This window comes from Bacillus rossius, chromosome 5, assembly GCF_032445375.1.
Source record: "Bacillus rossius redtenbacheri isolate Brsri chromosome 5, Brsri_v3, whole genome shotgun sequence".
NCBI classification, from domain to species: domain Eukaryota; kingdom Metazoa; phylum Arthropoda; class Insecta; order Phasmatodea; family Bacillidae; genus Bacillus; species Bacillus rossius.
This window is the reverse complement of record NC_086333.1, coordinates 36790550-36813625: the sequence shown is the minus strand read 5'-3', so window position 1 is coordinate 36813625 and position 23076 is coordinate 36790550. Positions and strand designations below refer to the sequence as shown.

The 23076-nt window shown below is 38.7% G+C and overlaps 1 protein-coding gene across 1 annotated transcript in view; it reads left to right on the top strand.

Annotated features, from left to right (window-relative positions):
- LOC134531704 (alpha-tocopherol transfer protein-like) overlaps positions 1 to 23076 on the top strand; it is a 56443-nt gene that overhangs the window by 25849 nt on the left and 7518 nt on the right. The window contains exons 2-5 of the mRNA XM_063367517.1: positions 10883 to 11042; positions 15886 to 16135; positions 20970 to 21080; positions 21878 to 21980. Of these exons, the coding sequence (XP_063223587.1) occupies positions 10883 to 11042; positions 15886 to 16135; positions 20970 to 21080; positions 21878 to 21980 (624 nt within the window). The remainder of the gene's footprint in view (positions 1 to 10882; positions 11043 to 15885; positions 16136 to 20969; positions 21081 to 21877; positions 21981 to 23076) is intronic.

The following is a 23076-nucleotide window of genomic DNA, read 5'->3' as shown; positions in this document are numbered from 1 at the left end:
ACCTTTAAATTTGACCTTGACCTTGAAATTCGACTTTGTCCTTGTAATTTGTCTTTGTCCTTGTCGTCCATCATGGATCCGTCATTTTATGTTTAGTACATGCTAGCGGTCATTGCCCTTCATCATGTTTTCGTCTGCTGCTGGACACCATCTTGTGTGTACTTGTATTATAGAGTACATTTCCATCATGATAGTTTTATTCTAACCTGTTACAGTGCAGTAATCATTTATTATTACCGAGGTGCCCGCCATCTTGAAATTTGGCCGCCATCTTGAAATAATGTAATTATTTAGCTAGAAATGCAGGGAAAATACCAAAAGTCTCCGAGGAAATCAATTATTAATTTTCATATTGAATCGATGGATCCCTGTCCACGGTTCGATTCTTGACCAGTGACAGTTGTAACTAATTATGAAATAAATTTTAGATTCTGTTTTCCATTACCTTTCACGGAGTTTATTAATCATTCACTCTACGAAAAACAACTCAAGTCAATATACCTGACCAACGAATTAATACAGTGCCGATTAGCCTATTATGAAAGTCTAATTTTTCAATAATCTGAAAAACATATAAGCTGTTCATGTACAAAGCCATACATATAGATCAATTGTCTTCAGTCCATGAGACCGAGTCACGTCATTATCAGACGTATAGGCTAGTCATTTCAGGTCCGCATGAACTTCGTCGTTAGCTAATTATATTCAATTAATCCTTCGTGACATTTTTTATACTTACTAAAGGACCAAGTGACCTTGAAAAATATTTTAGTAACACCAAGAGGTTTTTAAACTAGTAAATATTCAATCACTACATATTGTACTACGCACAATCAAAAAAAAAACAGGAAGCACCATCATCGAAAAGGCAGCACCATCAATGAAAAGCCAGCACATTTGGAAGCACCGACAACGAAAAGGAAGCACCATCAACGAAAAGGCAGCACCGCCAACGAAAAGGAAGCACATTTGGAAGCACCGACAACGAAAAGGCAGCACCGGCATCGAAAAGGAAGCACATTTGGAAGCACCGACAACGAAAAGGCAGCACCGGCAACGAAAAGGAAGCACATTTGGAAGCACCGACAACGAAAAGGCAGCACCGGCATCGAAAAGGAAGCACATTTGGAAGCACCGACAACGAAAAGGCAGCACCGGCATCGAAAAGGAAGCACATTTGGAAGCACCGACAACGAAAAGGCAGCACCGGCATCGAAAAGGAAGCACATTTGGAAGCACCGACAACGTAAAGGCAGCACCGGCATCGAAAAGGAAGCACATTTGGAAGCACCGACAACGTAAAGGCAGCACCGGCATCGAAAAGGAAGCACATTTGGAAGCACCGACAACGTAAAGGCAGCACCGGCATCGAAAAGGAAGCACATTTGGAAGCACCGACAACGAAAAGGCAGCACCGGCATCAAAAAGGAAGCACATTTGGAAGCACCGACAACGAAAAGGCAGCACCGGCATCAAAAAGGAAGCACATTTGGAAGCACCGACAACGAAAAGGCAGCACCGACAACGAAAAGGAAGCACATTTGGAAGCACCGACAACGAAAAGGCAGCACCGCCAACGAAAAGGAAGCACATTTGGATGCACCAACAACGAAAAGGCAGCACCGCCAACGAAAAGGCAGCACCGCCATCGAAAAAGCAGCTCATTTGGAAGCACCGACAACTATAAGGCAGCACCGCCAACGAAAAAGCAGCACATTTGGAAGCACCGACAACGAAAAGGCAGCACCATCGACGAAAAGGAAGCACATTTGGAAGCACAAGTTACGAGAACTTAGTCTTAGTTAGAAATCTGAATACAAGAAATAAAAACATTAAATTTTTATAATTCAAATTTTTTATTTCTGTACATTATACAAATACAAGTAAAACAAGCCATTATTGTATGTAGCCAGCTTTCCTCAGTTCTTTGAGTATGAAGGATATTTCTTTGATGCACGAATAGTTTCCTGCACAAAGCGAGCCATGTAGAAGTCTTAGCCGGTCAACCAATATGTTTGGATCTTTCCATGATGTGTAATCAATCTCTTCTACCACAATTTTACTTGCTTGTTTATTATAAATATTATGATCTCTGGTGTATTCCGTTTTAACACCAACCTCAGGGTAACTTTCATTATCGAGATAGTGAACATCACATGCTTGATCAGATTTATTTAATATATCTCGTCGTTTCCATCGTTTCGGTCTCAGGACACCGACACAGTCTTCGATCTTGCCTGCTTTAGCTGCTTCATCAGAGTCTATGTCTTTGTCAACAGCCTCAGAGTCGCTGTAGCAATTACCGTAGAAGGCATCATCTTCACCCAGATTACCGTAAGAATTCGATGCCGATGATGTCGAAGTGTCTTCATCGTCTTCATGCTTCCTTTTTAGGAGTCCATCATTTTTACAGAGTAGGAAAGATCTACTTGAATTCGGCTGGAATGTATTCTCACTTTTCACGTTAAGGATTCTTCCATTGTCTTCATTCTTCCATAAATCATCATCATCCGTCAATTTAAGTTTTTTGTCGAGATTGGAAGAGCCGCGAACATAATCTCTCCCAAGACAAGGAAAATTATTGTCGTAATGCAAATCGCTCTTCCTTAGCCTAGTAGAGCCATCGTTGTCCTCTAGCTTGTACGCAGGCTTGGCGTTACAAGTTCTGTCATGTCTTTTTAAGCTCTCTCTCCGCGTAAACGACTTGCTACATCTAACACAACTTATCATATTACGTAGTGGATTTTTAACACAGTCATTCTTCTCGTGTTGTCTTCCATTCTTTCTCAAGATAAATTCTTTGCTGCAAAACTTACACCTGTGTCCTTTCAATACAGCAACAGTCACCGAATCAGGATTCATATTAGTTACTGAGACTATTGTCAGATGCAAACTGAGTGAATTAAATTAGATACATTACTTAAATAGAATTTTCTAAATATTTCACCAGCAAGAATTAAGTTACCTCATACAAATGAAATTGTTTCATGTGGTTTCGATTATTAGCATGAGATGTTGCCACGTGTTGTGTTGAGTCATAATTTATCTAGTTCTTTTATGTGGTATGCGGGATGCTCACTAACGTTCGCAAAACAAGGATGGCTTCGCTAGACATCAAGGAGAAGGAAGTTTATCTTTCATGTTAATGCTTCTCAGCTGTCTCAAAGCATATTATTTGTCTGAGTAAAGTTATTATTTTTTAAATCCACCTGATAAAAATATTGTATGTTCTGTTTTATTGACAGAATTTCACTGATTAAATGTAACTCTGAATAAAAATGTCATGACTCAGTAAGTAAAAAATTCTTCATGCAGAGATAGATCTCTCACAAATAATCAGGAGCACTCGGTGAAAACCATCAGATGTCTAGCCAGGAATAATCAGAAACACTTGGAGAAAGCCATCAATATAATATCAAGATTAATCAGAAGCACTCGGAGAAATCCATCAGATGTCTAGTTAGGTATAATCAGAAGCACACGGAGTAAACCGCCATAATATTGTCAAGAATAATCGGAAGCTCACGGAGAATGCCACCATAATATTGTCAAGAATAATCAGGAGCACACGGATAAAACCACCATAATATTAACAATAATAATCAGAAGCACACGGAGAAAACCACCATAATATTGACAAGAATAATCGGAAGCACACGGAGAAAACCACCACAAGTTTTCTTTGATATAAAAATACAGAAAAAAAAATTTAATAAATAACATAAAAAAAATTAATAAAAAAATTTAAATGACAAAATAAAATACAAAAATACATAAACAGATTCTGCTAGCTTGTGAACTTCTCATTGTTAAGCAAAGATATAGTTCTAGTACAAGCCAGAATTTTATGTATTTTTGTATTGTATTTTGTCATTTAAATTTTTTTATTAATTTTTTTTATGTTATTTATTAAATTTTTTTTTTCTGTATTTTTATGATATCAAAGAAAACTTGTGGTGGTTTTCTCCGTGTGCTTCCGATTATTCTTGTCAATATTATGGTGGTTTTCTCCGTGTGCTTCTGATTATTATTGTTAATATTATGGTGGTTTTATCCGTGTGCTCCTGATTATTCTTGACAATATTATGGTGGCATTCTCCGTGAGCTTCCGATTATTCTTGACAATATTATGGCGGTTTACTCCGTGTGCTTCTGATTATACCTAACTAGACATCTGATGGATTTCTCCGAGTGCTTCTGATTAATCTTGATATTATATTGATGGCTTTCTCCAAGTGTTTCTGATTATTCCTGGCTAGACATCTGATGGTTTTCACCGAGTGCTCCTGATTATTTGTGAGAGATCTATCTCTGCATGAAGAATTTTTTACTTACTGAGTCATGACATTTTTATTCAGAGTTACATTTAATCAGTGAAATTCTGTCAATAAAACAGAACATACAATATTTTTATCAGGTGGATTTAAAAAATAATAACTTTACTCAGACAAATAATATGCTTTGAGACAGCTGAGAAGCATTAACATGAAAGATAAACTTCCTTCTCCTTGATGTCTAGCGAAGCCATCCTTGTTTTGCGAACGTTAGTGAGCATCCCGCATACCACATAAAAGAACTAGATAAATTATGACTCAACACAACACGTGGCAACATCTCATGCTAATAATCGAAACCACATGAAACAATTTCATTTGTATGAGGTAACTTAATTCTTGCTGGTGAAATATTTAGAAAATTCTATTTAAGTAATGTATCTAATTTAATTCACTCAGTTTGCATCTGACAATAGTCTCAGTAACTAATATGAATCCTGATTCGGTGACTGTTGCTGTATTGAAAGGACACAGGTGTAAGTTTTGCAGCAAAGAATTTATCTTGAGAAAGAATGGAAGACAACACGAGAAGAATGACTGTGTTAAAAATCCACTACGTAATATGATAAGTTGTGTTAGATGTAGCAAGTCGTTTACGCGGAGAGAGAGCTTAAAAAGACATGACAGAACTTGTAACGCCAAGCCTGCGTACAAGCTAGAGGACAACGATGGCTCTACTAGGCTAAGGAAGAGCGATTTGCATTACGACAATAATTTTCCTTGTCTTGGGAGAGATTATGTTCGCGGCTCTTCCAATCTCGACAAAAAACTTAAATTGACGGATGATGATGATTTATGGAAGAATGAAGACAATGGAAGAATCCTTAACGTGAAAAGTGAGAATACATTCCAGCCGAATTCAAGTAGATCTTTCCTACTCTGTAAAAATGATGGACTCCTAAAAAGGAAGCATGAAGACGATGAAGACACTTCGACATCATCGGCATCGAATTCTTACGGTAATCTGGGTGAAGATGATGCCTTCTACGGTAATTGCTACAGCGACTCTGAGGCTGTTGACAAAGACATAGACTCTGATGAAGCAGCTAAAGCAGGCAAGATCGAAGACTGTGTCGGTGTCCTGAGACCGAAACGATGGAAACGACGAGATATATTAAATAAATCTGATCAAGCATGTGATGTTCACTATCTCGATAATGAAAGTTACCCTGAGGTTGGTGTTAAAACGGAATACACCAGAGATCATAATATTTATAATAAACAAGCAAGTAAAATTGTGGTAGAAGAGATTGATTACACATCATGGAAAGATCCAAACATATTGGTTGACCGGCTAAGACTTCTACATGGCTCGCTTTGTGCAGGAAACTATTCGTGCATCAAAGAAATATCCTTCATACTCAAAGAACTGAGGAAAGCTGGCTACATACAATAATGGCTTGTTTTACTTGTATTTGTATAATGTACAGAAATAAAAAATTTGAATTATAAAAATTTAATGTTTTTATTTCTTGTATTCAGATTTCTAACTAAGACTAAGTTCTCGTAACTTGTGCTTCCAAATGTGCTTCCTTTTCGTCGATGGTGCTGCCTTTTCGTTGTCGGTGCTTCCAAATGTGCTGCTTTTTCGTTGGCGGTGCTGCCTTATAGTTGTCGGTGCTTCCAAATGAGCTGCTTTTTCGATGGCGGTGCTGCCTTTTCGTTGGCGGTGCTGCCTTTTCGTTGTTGGTGCATCCAAATGTGCTTCCTTTTCGTTGGCGGTGCTGCCTTTTCGTTGTCGGTGCTTCCAAATGTGCTTCCTTTTCGTTGTCGGTGCTGCCTTTTCGTTGTCGGTGCTTCCAAATGTGCTTCCTTTTTGATGCCGGTGCTGCCTTTTCGTTGTCGGTGCTTCCAAATGTGCTTCCTTTTTGATGCCGGTGCTGCCTTTTCGTTGTCGGTGCTTCCAAATGTGCTTCCTTTTCGATGCCGGTGCTGCCTTTACGTTGTCGGTGCTTCCAAATGTGCTTCCTTTTCGATGCCGGTGCTGCCTTTACGTTGTCGGTGCTTCCAAATGTGCTTCCTTTTCGATGCCGGTGCTGCCTTTACGTTGTCGGTGCTTCCAAATGTGCTTCCTTTTCGATGCCGGTGCTGCCTTTTCGTTGTCGGTGCTTCCAAATGTGCTTCCTTTTCGATGCCGGTGCTGCCTTTTCGTTGTCGGTGCTTCCAAATGTGCTTCCTTTTCGATGCCGGTGCTGCCTTTTCGTTGTCGGTGCTTCCAAATGTGCTTCCTTTTCGTTGCCGGTGCTGCCTTTTCGTTGTCGGTGCTTCCAAATGTGCTTCCTTTTCGATGCCGGTGCTGCCTTTTCGTTGTCGGTGCTTCCAAATGTGCTTCCTTTTCGTTGGCGGTGCTGCCTTTTCGTTGATGGTGCTTCCTTTTCGTTGTCGGTGCTTCCAAATGTGCTGGCTTTTCATTGATGGTGCTGCCTTTTCGATGATGGTGCTTCCTGTTTTTTTTTTGATTGTGCGTAGTACAATATGTAGTGATTGAATATTTACTAGTTTAAAAACCTCTTGGTGTTACTAAAATATTTTTCAAGGTCACTTGGTCCTTTAGTAAGTATAAAAAATGTCACGAAGGATTAATTGAATATAATTAGCTAACGACGAAGTTCATGCGGACCTGAAATGACTAGCCTATACGTCTGATAATGACGTGACTCGGTCTCATGGACTGAAGACAATTGATCTATATGTATGGCTTTGTACATGAACAGCTTATATGTTTTTCAGATTATTGAAAAATTAGACTTTCATAATAGGCTAATCGGCACTGTATTAATTCGTTGGTCAGGTATATTGACTTGAGTTGTTTTTCGTAGAGTGAATGATTAATAAACTCCGTGAAAGGTAATGGAAAACAGAATCTAAAATTTATTTCATAATTAGTTACAACTGTCACTGGTCAAGAATCGAACCGTGGACAGGGATCCATCGATTCAATATGAAAATTAATAATTGATTTCCTCGGAGACTTTTGGTATTTTCCCTGCATTTCTAGCTAAATAATTACATTATTTCAAGATGGCGGCCAAATTTCAAGATGGCGGGCACCTCGGTAATAATAAATGATTACTGCACTGTAACAGGTTAGAATAAAACTATCATGATGGAAATGTACTCTATAATACAAGTACACACAAGATGGTGTCCAGCAGCAGACGAAAACATGATGAAGGGCAATGACCGCTAGCATGTACTAAACATAAAATGACGGATCCATGATGGACGACAAGGACAAAGACAAATTACAAGGACAAAGTCGAATTTCAAGGTCAAGGTCAAATTTAAAGGTCAAGGTCAAATTGCAAGGTCAAGGTCAAATTTCAAGGTCAAATTTCAAGGTCAAGGTCAAAGTTCAAGGTCAAAGTTTAAGGTCAAGGTCAAAGTTCAAGGTCAATGACAAAGTACAATGTCAATATAAGAGGTCAAAGTTATGGTGAACAGAACATTATACTAACATGTCGTCAGCACACTCTAGCAGACGAAACCAAGATGGCGGCCTTCAGCAGACAAAGACAAGATGGCGGACATGACGTCATACCAGCTGATGGTAAATACCTTGTTATTGGTGGTGGTAGGTCAGTCTGTAGGTGGCTTCTGTGGAGGAAGGATCTGATGTGATATTTTTTTTGCCCTCACCGGTTTCGAACCAAGGATGGGAATCGATATAATCAATCAGAATTCTAAAAAGTTAATTTTTTTTGATGAATTTTGGAATTTTTCCCGATTTTCTAACATAAAAATTACGGATTTCCAAGATGGCGTCTAAATTACAAGATGACGTCTAAATTACAAGATGGCGACTAAATTTCAAGATGGCGACCATAACGATAATTGCAACATTAATAGGATCCAATATGGTGGTCGTAACGTAAAGTGTAAGAATGGCATGGTACTCAACCAAGATGGCGGGTGTAAAGAAATATGCAACATTTATATAATCCAAGATGGCTACCGTAACGATAACTGCAACAGTGGTTTTTAATATTTTTTTTTTTAGTTCGATCAAATGATTTTTTTAATGATTTTTAAATTTTTTCCCGATTTTCTAACATAAAAATTGCGGATTTTCAAGATGGCGGGCGTAACGAAAATTGCAACGGTGACGTCATAATCCTAGATGACGTCAGAGGCTTATCGGAGGCTGTAGACATGGATGCTTAAGCCTCTATCAGGAATTTCTAGCTGCTGGGATTTTTACGGAATAAAATGGGAAATTTTCCCTCGAAACGGGAATTTTTCCCTCGAAAACGGGAAATTTTTTCTTAAAACGGGAATTTTTGAGTCATTTTGAGTCAATTTTGAGGAATTTTGAGGAATTTTTGAGTCCAAGATGGCCGCCGTGACGTCAGAGATGGACGTGACGTCAGAGATGTGGCTCGGCTCCCCGCTCCACAGCCAGAAGCCAGTTTCAGGACCGGCTATTATATACTACTTTGACTTGTACGTGAATACTTTTAACTTTGCATGTATGGGAATTTATTTATCTACATGAGTGAAGAAAAAAAAAAAGATGAGTTGACGGGTAGGTAACGAACACTAGGTCCTTACTACATGACTCGACTGGCTGGGACTTGGCGTGTATGCTAACTCCTTTATCGTGTTGTTTCATGTAATATTGATGATTTTTAGTTATTATTACCCTGGCAAACGGTTTGATTTATAATTGATCATTAAATTAAATCTGTAATGCCTAATATCAAACCGTGGGCATGAATCGATCAAATCAATTATTACGTTACAATGTGATTTTTGATGATATTTAATTTTTTTTTTTTCCGATTTTCTAGTTAAATAAATACGAATTTTAAATGGTGACCATATCGGCTTACTGGAGACTGGAAGATTATGAACTTAAGCTGCTTTTAGGATTTTGAAAGTGATTTTTTAAATGAGTTGTTTTTTTTTTTTTTTTTTCATAAAATTACATTTTTGCATCTTCGAGGGATCGAAACGAGGACGGATATCGATTTTATCAATCAGTAACTTAATGAGTCTTTTTTTAATGAATTTTGTAGTTTTTCTTGAATTTATAGCTTAAAAATTACATATTTACAAGATGGCAGCCAAGATGGCCGACAAGATGGCGGATTTCATGGCAATTGACTGTACGGTGATTGACACTCTAGCAGGTAATAATTAAACTAATATGTCGGTAATGCACTCTAGCAGACGAAAAGAAAATTACTGCCACCAGCAGGTGAAAACAAAATGGCCACCATGACGTCATACTAGCTGACATAATGTCTTAGTATTAGTAGTGAGAGGTCAGCCTTCCAGGAACTTATATGGAAGAAGGATCCATCATACATTTTTAATCAATTGATCTCACTGGGTTCGAACAGAAGAGTCCATGATATTAGTGCGTTTTTTATTTAATTTTATTAAGTAAATTTTTTATAAATTTAAATTTTTCCCGAATTTCTAGCATAAAAAATAGAAATTTTCAAGATGGCGGACAAATTAAAAATGGTGGAGGTTTTTTTATTAATATGTTATTAATTACATTTTATGAATTTTTAAGTTTTCCTAAACTTCTAGCTTAAAAATTGCGGATTTTTAAGATGGCGACCGTAACGAAAAGTGAAACTATGGTGACCTAGGCCAAGATCGAGGTCAAAGCTTCCCTTCAGAGGCTTATTGGAGGCTTGACGACGGGGAATTTAAGCCTCAATGGGGAATTTTCAAGTGTCTGGCATTTTTTGAGGACTAAAATGGAAAATTTTCCATTAAACGGGAATTTGCTCCTCGTAATAGGGAAATTGTTATTTCCCCCGATTTTTGATATTTTTTCTAAAAAGTGTAAATTTGACACAATTTTGACGAAATCTGACATTTTTTGGAAAATTTTGAGTCAATTTTTTAGGTCAAAGTTAAAGGTCAAAGGTCAAGGTCGCCTAAGATGGCCGCCGTGACATCACAATCCAAGATGGCGGTCACAATCTTCACTCTTAAACCCTGTAGCAGGAGGATCATTTATATACCCTACTATTAATAGAATATCACTTTAGTGGTATAAATTTGATACAAATGTTTTACTATTCTTATAAGAACATTTTACTTGATTTTAGTTTCTTAAAGATAATATTATTAAAACACATTTTGAAAGGGGCCTCGGTAATCTTTATGGTCCTGAGTTTCACGTCTCCCTAAATTGGTCAGGTCTTTGCCCTCCAAGTACCGACAAACATCCTGAGTAAGGCTGTGTGAGGGGCATGTCGGCTTTGACATATTAGACCAATGAGTCAATGCATAAAATTTAAAAATTGTACTTGACATATCAAGGGTGACATCTTGATTATGGCATTTCGAGTGTGACTTGTTGAGACCACGACAAGTTAATAATGACACATCTATATAAATATGTCGAGAACCGATAAATCAAATTCTCTGTAGACTGTAGATCATAAATTATACTACACGAGTCCAACATTTCAATATTTTACCCACATGTGAAAGATGACGATTGACATAATGTTCCACATGTTACGTAGCTGTATGTTTGGGTGGGCATAAAAAAATGATTAACTGTGTTTTGTTTTCATGAGATGATGCATTCCTGGAGAGATTCCTGCTGGGCTGCAAAGGCAGACTGTCGCGCTGCAAAGAGGTGCTGGACATGTACTACACTGTGAGGGCGACGGTACCGGAGTTCTTCAGGAACAGAGATCCGACGAGCCCCGAAATACGTGACATCGCCAAGGCAGCGTGAGTGTTCCTTCCACAGAAATTTTTGAATTTGACTGTTGGATGTCTCAGGCATGAAGCTTGCATCTGCATTACCACAACTTCAGAAACCGAAATTGTAACTTATAAAATGTAATTATTCACTTGTTTTGGCAGCATGTGTGCTGTGGAATTGCTATTAGCCATCCGACATGTTTGAACGTGGTCGGTGAGAGATAAATCCGATAAACCAATAATTCGATAAATTGTACAATAAATTTATGCACTTAAATGTCAAGTTTAATCCTAATCACGTAACAGAGTGTTAATTGAAAACTATATTACCAACACACGGACAGACAGACTCACAGACCTACCTTTAAAAAATTTATGTAAAATTAAGTATTATACCTTAATGTGGCCTTAGTTAAGTTCTAATGCATTTCTTTTTTTATAAGAATAAATAAAATATGAGCGCCACATTTAACAAAGCATTGTTACTTTATATCTACAGATTAGTTATTCAGTAACTTAAATTCTTTGTTCTCGTTTTTGACACTTAGCAAACATGATAACAAGGACGAAGACAGGTGAATAACTTTTTCTCGTTGTTTAAATTTTTTTAAAATTATACTACAGACGTTTTTGACATGTTTTATGATTAAAAACCTGTATCCTGTCGGAGCCGGTGATATGATTAATCGAGTCGGTGATACGATTGACGGAGTCGGTGATTGGTTGACGATCGGTGAGGGCGCCAGTTAGCCTACATCACCGATCCTGCGGGCTGGTTCTCAGGCAGAGCGAGACTCGTCTCAGGGCGTGACTGACAGGAATGAGGCAATGACCAAACAGAGGGTCTCCCGGCTGTTGCAGCCACAGGGGACGCTGGGTTGACGCCGGGTTGACACACACAACTAGACACCGCGAAATCTGCCAGGACTGTTTTCACTCCGCGCGTTCACCGTTGCACGGCGCTACCTGGCGCATGGCTCGCCCCGCGCCCGTACCAGGGTTCGATTGGGCGCGCGTGTTCTGGTTGCTTCCGTGGCGCGATGGCGGGCGAAACTGCTGGTCCTACCGTTCACGACGTAGGTGCTCCTGGCAAACCGTGTTCACTAGACGCGCGGGAGTAGGGAGGAGGAAAGGTCTCTCAGCACTAACGTAGAATAACTTAAGTGCAACAGGGCACTAGCTGCCGTATTACCTTCACGCGTAACCACGCGGAACTGAACATAAACCGAATACTAATGATGGCCCTGCGGAGACCTTCACAGCGGCGCACTGCCCGGACGAACAAAGACACTAAATACACGCTGGAACCATAACGTAGTAAATTGGCAACAACCACTCTAGCAAGGTATAAGAATCACGTAATTTACAGAGTAACCATTGGCGAATAGCCCTAAATGAATTGAACGACACGTGTGCGGTAAGAGGGCGGTTCCCAAAGTCCTCGGCAGGCAAAAATAGCGTATTCGCTTGATGGCAAATGTCCTAGGGCGTAACCCGCGCCCCGGCTGAACAAAGAAGTACGTAATACAATGAAGAAGTCCCTGCGAGGGCACGCACGATTAGGTGAAGCGGTCGGCGAGTCCGGGCCGACCGAGGGGATAGTCGCGGAGCCAATAGAAAAAGACTTGTAGAAAACTTACCCATTGCTGAGACGTGAACAGGACACGGAGGTTGTAGGGCTCCGCGGAGCGTCACACGCAGTTGGCCGCACCGAGAGACGGTGACGAACTACCTAGTCCTGGTTCGCAGCGCGCCAGACAGGACAGGCTTCGCGCGCGAACTCGCCGTCTGCAGTGAGCTAGGTCGAGCCATGTTTCGGGTGCAGTCGCGCGAATTCAACAAAGCTGTTAACATTTTACTACGTTGCTTTTCGTAATAAAATAATGCCTAACATTGCTCGATTATCGGAAAACACAAATACAATTATACCGTTACAGTAATGGTCGGTTGCCACTCGGGCAACAATCGACTCTCCAGTGGTGCCCGCTAGTTCGAGGCGCCGCACTGCATTGCACTTGCAGTCGTTCGCGACACTCACACGCCCTTGCTGCATAACGGCACGTGCTTGCTTGACGGGTGTCGTCAAACTAATGTCAAGCACAGTTTAAACAGTTCATGAGATTGAAGATAGCTGCAAACAGCAAAACTGACTCAACTGACACTACAGAGTGGCTAAAAACCTCAAATTATATTCCCGGGCGAATGATGCTACTGGGTTGTGGCTGTGCTCAGCAGAAGATAATTCAGACTCACGCCATGGCGGGGCGTGGTGGCGAGAACTGCCGCGACACTCCAAGGCCGGGTCCGTTGTTCCCTCGGCAGTGTTGCCAGACGTACACCTGGATGGTATTTGTACCATAATTCAGTGATATGTATTACTGTACTATTCCAAGTTGGGTAGTACATGAAAAATACCATCTTTTAAATTTTTGACGATATTTCAATAGGGACAAACACGTTTATTTGCCCAGAAAATATTTTTGTGATCTAACACTAAGATATTATCTAGTTTAGTGCCCTCATCCCCCCTCCACCTATTGTGGTACCCAGGGCACATGCCCAGTATGCTCTCCCTAGTTACGGCCATGTTCTCGGTGGGGTTAAATTAGAATCCCTGGCAAGCTGGAAATTATTTGTGGACTTTTGTAAATGTATTTCAACTCAGAATCGTTCCGCTGACTGTGGGTGCAGAATGTAGGCCAGTCAGTATTGCAATCGGCTCTAGACTATATGTACCTACATTAATTCAGTACCTATGCTGAAGTACGATTTTATACCCCCCCCCCCCCCCCCCCCCCCCCAATCGTGAAAATGTGGGAGGCAACCCCTCAGCAAGTATTCCGTTCTGTTCATGTCCAGAAAGATAACAGCTCATTTAACCGATTTCCTTTGACCATCGCCCACACTTTAAGAATGGCATCTATTCATTATTCAACAGAATTTGAAATGATACTTAGCGGACACTCTTCAGCATTTATAATTTAGTGAAGTTTATTTTAATTTTTTTTCTTTTTTTACAGGATAAAATTATTTTAGAAATTATGTTATGAACATAGTTCTAAAGTTAAAAAAAATAATATTAAACATTGCTAAGAAAAAGGTTTAGCAAATTTTGAATTAGGTACCCGTCATCTTTATCAATTTTTTTTATTTATTTTTTATTTATAAAAAAGATGTTGATGCTGTGTTTGGTAAATTATCTTAAGTGTCTGTTTATAACTATAAACTATGATTTAGAAATTATGTTATGTAATAATAATAGTAATAATAGTTTTGTTAAAGAGCCATATGAGGGTAACTACAGTAGATGTGCATGATGTGCTGAGAAAGGCTAGCAAAGTAAGTTATAGTTAAACTGAAAATTTTTGAAATATTCTTCTGACTGCCAGGCTTTTAAATTGAAAACACAGTAGCACAGACATACTTGTTGACTAAACGACTTATTTAGAACAAATCTAACCAAACAGAAATTTTAAGTGGTCGAGGTTATCAGGAATATCATTGCCGAAGGCCGTACTCAAGATTTTGTGGAAGAGGGGGTCCAGTACAAACATTATATTAACTTGTATGTACAAGTTTTATTTATAATTTAATTTTAAAAGAAAATTTAATGTCAAACTTAAATAAAATCTCAGGGAATAGTAGATTTTTACAACTCCAAACTTTACAATTTGAAATTTAAGTAATATTTTGCTTGAGAATAGAAATCTTAACAATTATTATCTTGGTTTTTATTTAATTATTTTTAATGCTTTGTTCTTTAGTCAAATATTTGGCTATTTCTTTTAACAAATTATAATGACACACACATATATGAATGTTATTAAACACATTAACCACACATGTCAAGTTTGTATGAAAGACATGTCTACAGTAATACGTGTGCAAAACCGTCATTAAATAGAGACTACACACACACTTTGAAACACAATTCCTTGTTGCTTTCGAGCATGAGGCATGTCGTGCTGTAATTGGCAGAAGAATATTAGTATTACAACAATCCTTCTGTAAATGATCTCTCTGTAAGCTGAAGGAGCCAAGCTGCTATAGTTTCCTTACTCTGTCCTCGCTGGCAGGGGCGCAACTACTAAATTTCCAAAGGGGGGGGGGGGGGGGCAATATACCATTTTATAAAGAATCATCGATCCCCCCTATTGAAGCGGGGGGTCCGGGGGTCCTCCCCCGGGAAAATTTGTATTTCAAGGTGGAAAATGGTGCTATTTAAGCAGTTTTATTATCTAAAAATTGATTACACAGCACTTTCTTTGCCCCCGTTTGCCCCCACTTCAAGGTTTCAGAAGGGGGGGGGGGGCAAAATACCCTTTCCCCCCTGTTGTTGCGCCCCTGCCTACAGTAATACGTGTGTAAAACCGGCATTAAAAAGAGACTACACACTTTGAAACACAATTATTCCTGTTGCTTCTGAGCATGAAGCACGCCGTGCTGTAATTGGCAGACAATCCTTCTGTAAATTATCTCTCTGTAAGCTCAAGGAGCCAGTGGCGTAGCCAGGATTTGTGTATGGGGGGGTGTTAGGAAGTATGCCCCTCCCCCTCCCCTGTATTAAAGCGTGGGGTCCGGGGGGTCCTCCCACGGGAAAAAATTTGGATTTTAAGGTGTAAAATAGTGGTATTTTAGCAGTGTTCGGTACTTAAATTTTAAATATTGTAATGTGTAAAATTTTTATTAATTTTTAATATGAAATTTGTTTGAGTGATGAATAAGAAATTTAATTAAAGATTTGTGGCTAAGGGGGGGGGGGGGTTGAACCCCTAAACCCCCCCGCCCCCCTGGCTACGCCCCTGCAAGGAGCCAAACATGCTATAGTGTCCTCGCTGGTGTGGTGGACCCTGGGAGGGAACTGCCGCAGGTTCCTGGTGACGCTGCCGCGGCTGACGCCCGCCGGCCACCACGTGACCATGCAGGGGCTGCTGGACGCCGACCCGCGCCGCTTCAGCGCGCTGGCCTACATGCGGCGCCTGTTCATGCGCATGGACGCGTTCCTGGCCACCGAGGTGTGCGCCGGCACCGCCGTGGTCGTCGACCTGGCGGGCGCCACCTTCGGCCACGCGGCCGGCTTCGCGCCGTCGCTGCTCCGGAGGTTCCTCGTGTGCGCGCAGGTGCGGAGAACCATCTTGGATCTCCAACAGTTCCCAGGTCGTGGCCAGCGGCGTAGCCAGGGGAGGGGGGGGGGTGTAGGGGTTCAAACCACCCCACCCCCTTCCCTTAGGACCCAAATCTTTAATTAAATTTCTTATTCATCACTCAAAACAAATTTCATATTAAAAATTAATAAAAATTTTACACATTACAATATTTAAAATTTAAGTACCGAAAACTGCTAAAATAGCACTAATTTACACCTTAAAATCCAAATTTTTTTTCCCGGGGGAGGACCCCCCCGGACCACCCCGCTTTAATACGTTGGGGAGGGGGGGGGGAGGGGGCATGCCTTTTAACACCCCCATATACACAAATCCTGGCTACGCCACTGGTCATGGCGATTCATTATTTTTGGCTATCAAGCAAAAAAAAAATTCCCATCCTTAATGGCAGAACAGCACACGCGTCTACAAACTTGTCGCCACGAAATGATGATGGACTGAGTGGTTGTTGTTTAAATTTATGAAGGTGAATTCGGGGCGCCAGTTCACGCGAACAGGGAAATTGGGAGTTAATGGCCCGAGTGCTCGCTGATAGAGAATGAAACTTGGTGGATACCACAGGCGATGACATCACCATGAGGCTTGAAATATATAACCATGTGCGTGGTCTTCCAATTTTAACTACGATAATATTAACACTTTGTAAATAAGAATATGATTATCCAGCTAAATTGGCTTTACTGAAAAAACAAACATATAATCTTGAACTGAGCTATGACCTTGTGTAAACAAAACCAAGTTTTATCACTTCTCACGGTTTATTTTCCCAATGCATCACATCATAGGGGATTACATGATCAGAATTATTTTATGGAGAAGTTGTTAGTCGGGTATTAAGTGTGGTCACTACGTGGGTGATGTAATGAGAGGTTAGTTCTAAGCCCACCAGATAATACAACAGGTAAATGCAATCTTAAATTCTTGAAGTACCACGAAATTACTGAACATAGCACAATAAGTTTTCTCAAATAAGATAGACACCCTCAGGCTATTCAGGATGCCTACTTTCAAGAAGATTATGTTTGGTCGACATTAAATTTTGTAATAGGTCCTTCAATATAGTAAAATAGAGCATTCCCAACTGATCCGTCTCGAAATCTTGTAAATGAATATTTACCAAAAACACCCAATACGTGTACAGGGAACTTTGTTGCAAATTTTTCAAAGGAATAATCATAGGGTATCCGCTTCATGTCTCTGTACTCGTAGCACTACGAGCAGACTGCATTCCCCACTTTCCACATTGCTCGTAGAGGCGACTGGGCACTTGATACACGTGCTGGTGTCACCCTTGGTGCTTCCTTGTGTCTACCCAAATAAAAATAGTTATAATTTCAGACAACCAAGGCGTAAAGGTTTTAGGCGGGGAAAAAGGGTAGCGATAGGCAACCTAACCACTGCCACCCAATTAGTCACCCTGGTAAGAAGTGTGAAAATGACAAACAGCATTGCAGAGAGTGCGCCCGGCAGTCATAGTGCAGAAACCGCATTTTGTTGCGAACAGCAAGGGGAATTTCTTCCTGCGATTTTGTTCAGATTTAATCGAGCTACGTGGTGCAACGGTAAAACTTTTGATTCGCATTCTAGATGACCCGGGGTCGAAACATCGATTCCACTTTCAGTTTCACATGGAAAATCACTTCAGGCAATCACTATGTTGGTTCCTGTCTATAGATTGTGGTCGTATTTCTCTCCATTCCCTCGGCACTTAAGGTTGTTTTTTTCTCCATCTTTAACGGCCTTCTCAACAAAACGTTTTGCCAATGTTAATTAAAAATCACAAGATTTTCTCAACAAGAATCGATGGATTTTTGCAACTTTTGGGCGAGAAACCGATGACCAAATCTCACGCGCAGATGTAATGTCGGCCATTCCTATACCTTACATGTTCTGAGCAGGGCCGCTGAGAGAATTTGTGGGCCCCTAGGCAGCTGGGGTAGTAGGCCCCTTCCTTTTTTTTTTTTTTTCATACCACTACTACGTAGGCCTATACCATAAATATATATGGTATCGTAAAATTGCATCCTTCATTTGAACATACATAACGATTTCCTAGTTATTAAAAAAAAAAAAAAGAGAGAGAGAGAGAGCATTTGCATGTATTATCTCAGTGAACTTTTACATTGTTAATCCCATCAAAATACAAATAATAATTAATTTTGATGTATATATTGCTTAAAAAAACATAAAAATCTAAAATGGTAATCAGAAATCGCATTATTATATGAGTGTTTAAAATACATAAGTATAATAATTTATTCTGAATGTAAATATTATTAAAATAATGTAAAGAACCTAATAATTTTATTACTTCGAAAAACATCAAACACACTGAATCACGTTGATTACATTGAAAAATTTCTAATACATATTAATTATTTATAACGTTCCAGAGACGTTGGAACGTTTTCATTATTGGGGGGGGGGGGGGGCGAACAGATGTATCACACTTACCTCAGTCATAGAGTGGGGGGTCGGGGGGCCCTCCCCCGGAAAAATTTGTAATTTTAGATGCAAAATTGTGCTATTTAATGAGTTTCCGAACCAAAATATTAAATATACCATTCCAAGAATTTGATGACGTAGTATGTATTAAATACTACTCTGACAGTAGATGTAGTACAATTTAAATAAAATACCATCTAGGAATTTGCAATCATTTTACAGTATATTGACAATCATAAATTTGAATTTCTAATCAATGTGATCACCAATGCAACATTTGTAACTATTGGTTGAGAAAAATACTACTACGATCAAACATTTATTCTGGGAAAAGGAGGGGGGCAAAATGCTACTCTCGCCCCCCCCCCCCATGCATAACAGCACGGGGGCGACTCGCCCCTGCTGACCCCCCTGTTCCGACGTCCCTGTAACAATCCCATTTCTGCTACTACTAAAGTATTTTGGTGTGAACTGAATGTTACAAGTACCTACTGCTCTGTTAGGTTATTGGTTATCGACTGTAGTTTTAGGAACACACAAAACAATTATATACATATATATATATATATATATATATATATATATATATATATATATATATATATATATATTGTACAAGATGTTTTAATAGCACTCTTAAAAAATGTTTTTCCAGCCATTTATTTTCCACTTCCCAGCCGGGCGCCCGGGCCCCTAAGGCTACCGGGCCCCTGGGCATTTGCCCCTTTTGCCCCCCCCCCCCTCTCGACGGCCCTGGTTCTGAGTGTGGCTGCCGTGGTGACTCAACTGCCAGACACTGTAGTTGCTGGCGCCCATGTAGGGGGTGCTAGTTGTTGTTTCGGCCACCTGGCCACTGGTTGACAAATTTGGGTGTGTCACTTCAAGTTTTGAAACAGTTCTTGACAAACGCAAACCATGAAACAAGCATTACATCTAGTTACAACATACAATCCAATGAAAGAACATTGTCTCATTTCGTCCCTTAGCGGTCCCCAGATTACAATTGAAACACATTTTACTTGTCCACTGAACTGCATGCGAGTATTCTTGATTTGAGCGGATAACTTTCAATATCCTTACCCTCTGTTAGGATAAGAGGCCATTCACTCGGCCAATAAGCTGCACTTTTCTGCGCGCGCAATTCAAACTTACGCACTTCTTTGGTGCATTTAACTAACTTCACGAGAAGGGGTGATTGCGAACACCGTCCTTGACAGTGCTCTACAACCCATTAAAACTTAGCCTACATTCCCAAAACACCTTGTTTATTCTAACAGTCGTGTGATACACTTAGCTTCCAAACAATATTGATGAGTCCTTTAGTATCAAACGTTACCTTGTAAACATATTTTAATTCTCCTTACCCTAAAGAATATTTTCGATCATTTTCTAATTACATGATATTCAAGCTAAGTTGAATATCTTAACTAGGAATGTGTGAAGTGAGTTTATATGTTCGAAAAATTCGCATTGCAAAACAATGTCAAAAAAAAGGCATCAGTGAAGAGATTTGAATGGAATAAAATAATATACTGTTTTAAAATAATTAACTGGTACCTGGACTGCTCAAAGCTTAAAAATTGTTATGAAAATATTTGTTTGAATAAGCGATATACAATTTTATCATGCGTGCATTTATTTTATATTTATATTATATTCACCATTTCTATGCATTTTACTGTCAAATAAAATTGATTTAATAGGTTTGGATTTTTAACAAGCTATTATTTTAAATCCTTGTGTTTTTACTAATTTAAAAATTGAGATATGTATAGAGATTATGCAATATTTAATATATATAACATAAACTATATAATATATATAATATACATGATATAAATTAATAGAATTTAGAAAAAAATAAATTGAAATTAATAAAAATAACATAAATTAAGAGATATTAAAATTATTTTCAGTAAATTCGCCATATTTACAGCCAAGAAACCTTTTCCTGTACTTTCACGTTTCTAGGTTAAGTTATTCGGGCCACGTGTTAATCAGACAGCCAGAACATTTGCAATTTACGTATTAAAATCAAGAAGAGCTCCGAAACATTTGGGTATCGCCTCAGTGTTCACAATCTGAGTCATGCCGGAATCGAACCAGCATCCCTTAGCTCACTAGTGTGACATGTTGTTGATCACGGCTACCACAACCTTTTAAACGTATGAAATGGTAGATCTGTAGTGTAAATTATACCATGCATATTTCCCGATTAATGGAAGGCAAGCCACGTTGGTCTAGTGGTATCTTTTACCTGAACTGAATTACTTAGGTTTAGCTGTAACTGTAAATAAACACTCAACAGAATATCATATTGTATTTCTTTTTTTTTTCTTTTCAGGACGCCTGGCCGAGTCGCATCAGAGAATTCCATATTATCAACGGGCCTCCTCTGGCGGATAAAATACTCGAGCTAGCAAAACACTATGTTAAAGAAAAAACAATTTCAAAAGTAAGCATTAACCTTCTTTTTTCCAGTACGTAGCAAATATTAGTTACCCTATGTTGCAATTAAAGTTAACGTCGACTGTCAGCCAAAATAAGAATTTGTATTATAATTCCGCGATGCACCTTTCAACAGTTTGAATTAATATTACAAAAAAAAAAATATTTAAAGAATTATTAATATCTGACACTATGAAAAATATTTGCCGATTTAATAACGTGTCTTAAAATATTGCTTAGTCCCCAAACTACTACAAAGCCCTGAAGCATTTATGTAACAATGAAATTGAATATTTTTTTGGTAATTTAGAAAGAAATATCTGCACAATATTTTCTCCAAAATAGGACTTAAGAGCTGCTTGGAATACTTTTATTTTTCAAGTTGTCTAATTAGTGGAATTACAGCCCTTTAATTCAGTTTTATGATTTTGACTATATCATCGAAAAAAATCTTACCATTATGCCCAGTGGTAGTTGTTAAAAATGGGAACATCGGAAGTACTCACAAATCAGAATATATAATTATTATTACTTTGATAGTGTTTATTTTTTATGATTAGTGCGTGCAATTGAGATTAAGTGTCCAAGAAAAATATTTTTTTTAGGATAGCTTATGTTTTTGTATATTTATGAGTAATTTTATGAATAATATAATGCATCATTGACATACTTGTGATACATCCCTGGTTCAGGTCTGCAACTTCTCATTAAATTAATTTTAATCTGGAATTCTGGTTATCGTTCAGTACTATTGTTTACAAGATTATCAGCATGTATGTATGATTACGGTTTCTGTGTTCTCAGATCCATGTGCACAAGAGCGTAGAGACGCTGTACGCTTTCATTCCAAGAGAGATACTTCCTTTCGAGTATGGCGGAAAGTGTGGCCACGTGAAGGATCTCAATGGTGACTCGGCTCACTGTAGACTGATTTGTCTTAGATACTTGAACAATCTGTAGGATGTTACACTTAATTTAATTATTAGTGGAACCAGGGCATTAGTCATTGTGGATGGGAGAGAGGCGAAATTCCTGGGGCCTGTGAGTGTTTATCCTAAGAGAAGTATAAATTTAACAATTCTATAGCTAATCATATTAAAAACCTTACATGTTATGTGATACGTACAGATCAGTTAAAAATTATGGCCACGGTAACATTTAGTCTTTAGATTTCTTTTTAAATGGTAGGTTTTTAAAAATTCTACACTAAGTGTTAAGGGAGGGGGTCCGATGAAATTATTTACCTCGGGCCCTTAGTTTTTGTCGTTGGCCCTAGGGGTAACTGCAGTAATAAATGAAGAAATATGTTGCTTTATCACGTGATTATACTGTTTTTGTTAGTGTTTATTGAGAATTCCGTCTCGTTGACAGCGTAGCTATAAGAAAAAAGAAGTACAGAACGGAATTAAAATAATTTGGAGAATAAATTGGCCTTGAATTTTAACAAGAAATAATCGCAGCTGGGGTTTATTTCAGAAAACCATGGAAACTTATAATCTCTTATCAAAGATAATTTTTATAACTACTGAAAACAAAATAAGAAATCAAATAAACCATTTTTCCACCATATAATGCAACAATTGCAACAATGACTTTTAATCAAACCAAAGAGAAAAAAATGTATATTTTTTAACATTTGTGTTTACTTCCCTGCACAAAATTCACGATAATGCAGTATCATTACTTAAAGTTGATAATAATCTTGACTGAAAACATGTCGAGATTTAACGTATGAGAAAAAAGTAAGAACACAATTTAATAAACGTTAAATGTATTGTTACGATTACTAAAACAATAATGATAATCGTCGTGGGAAAACTACTGGGTTCTTAAATGGATAGCCCAATTAAAGATTTGACTACACAGTTTTATTGTTTGCCAATATTTACATTACTAACAAATAATCTTCTAAAAATGTCTAATAATCAGTTACACTTAAAAATGTTTATTCCCCAGTCACTCGGTTTTTACACACCCCACACCTCGCTGGGCCACACCTTTGG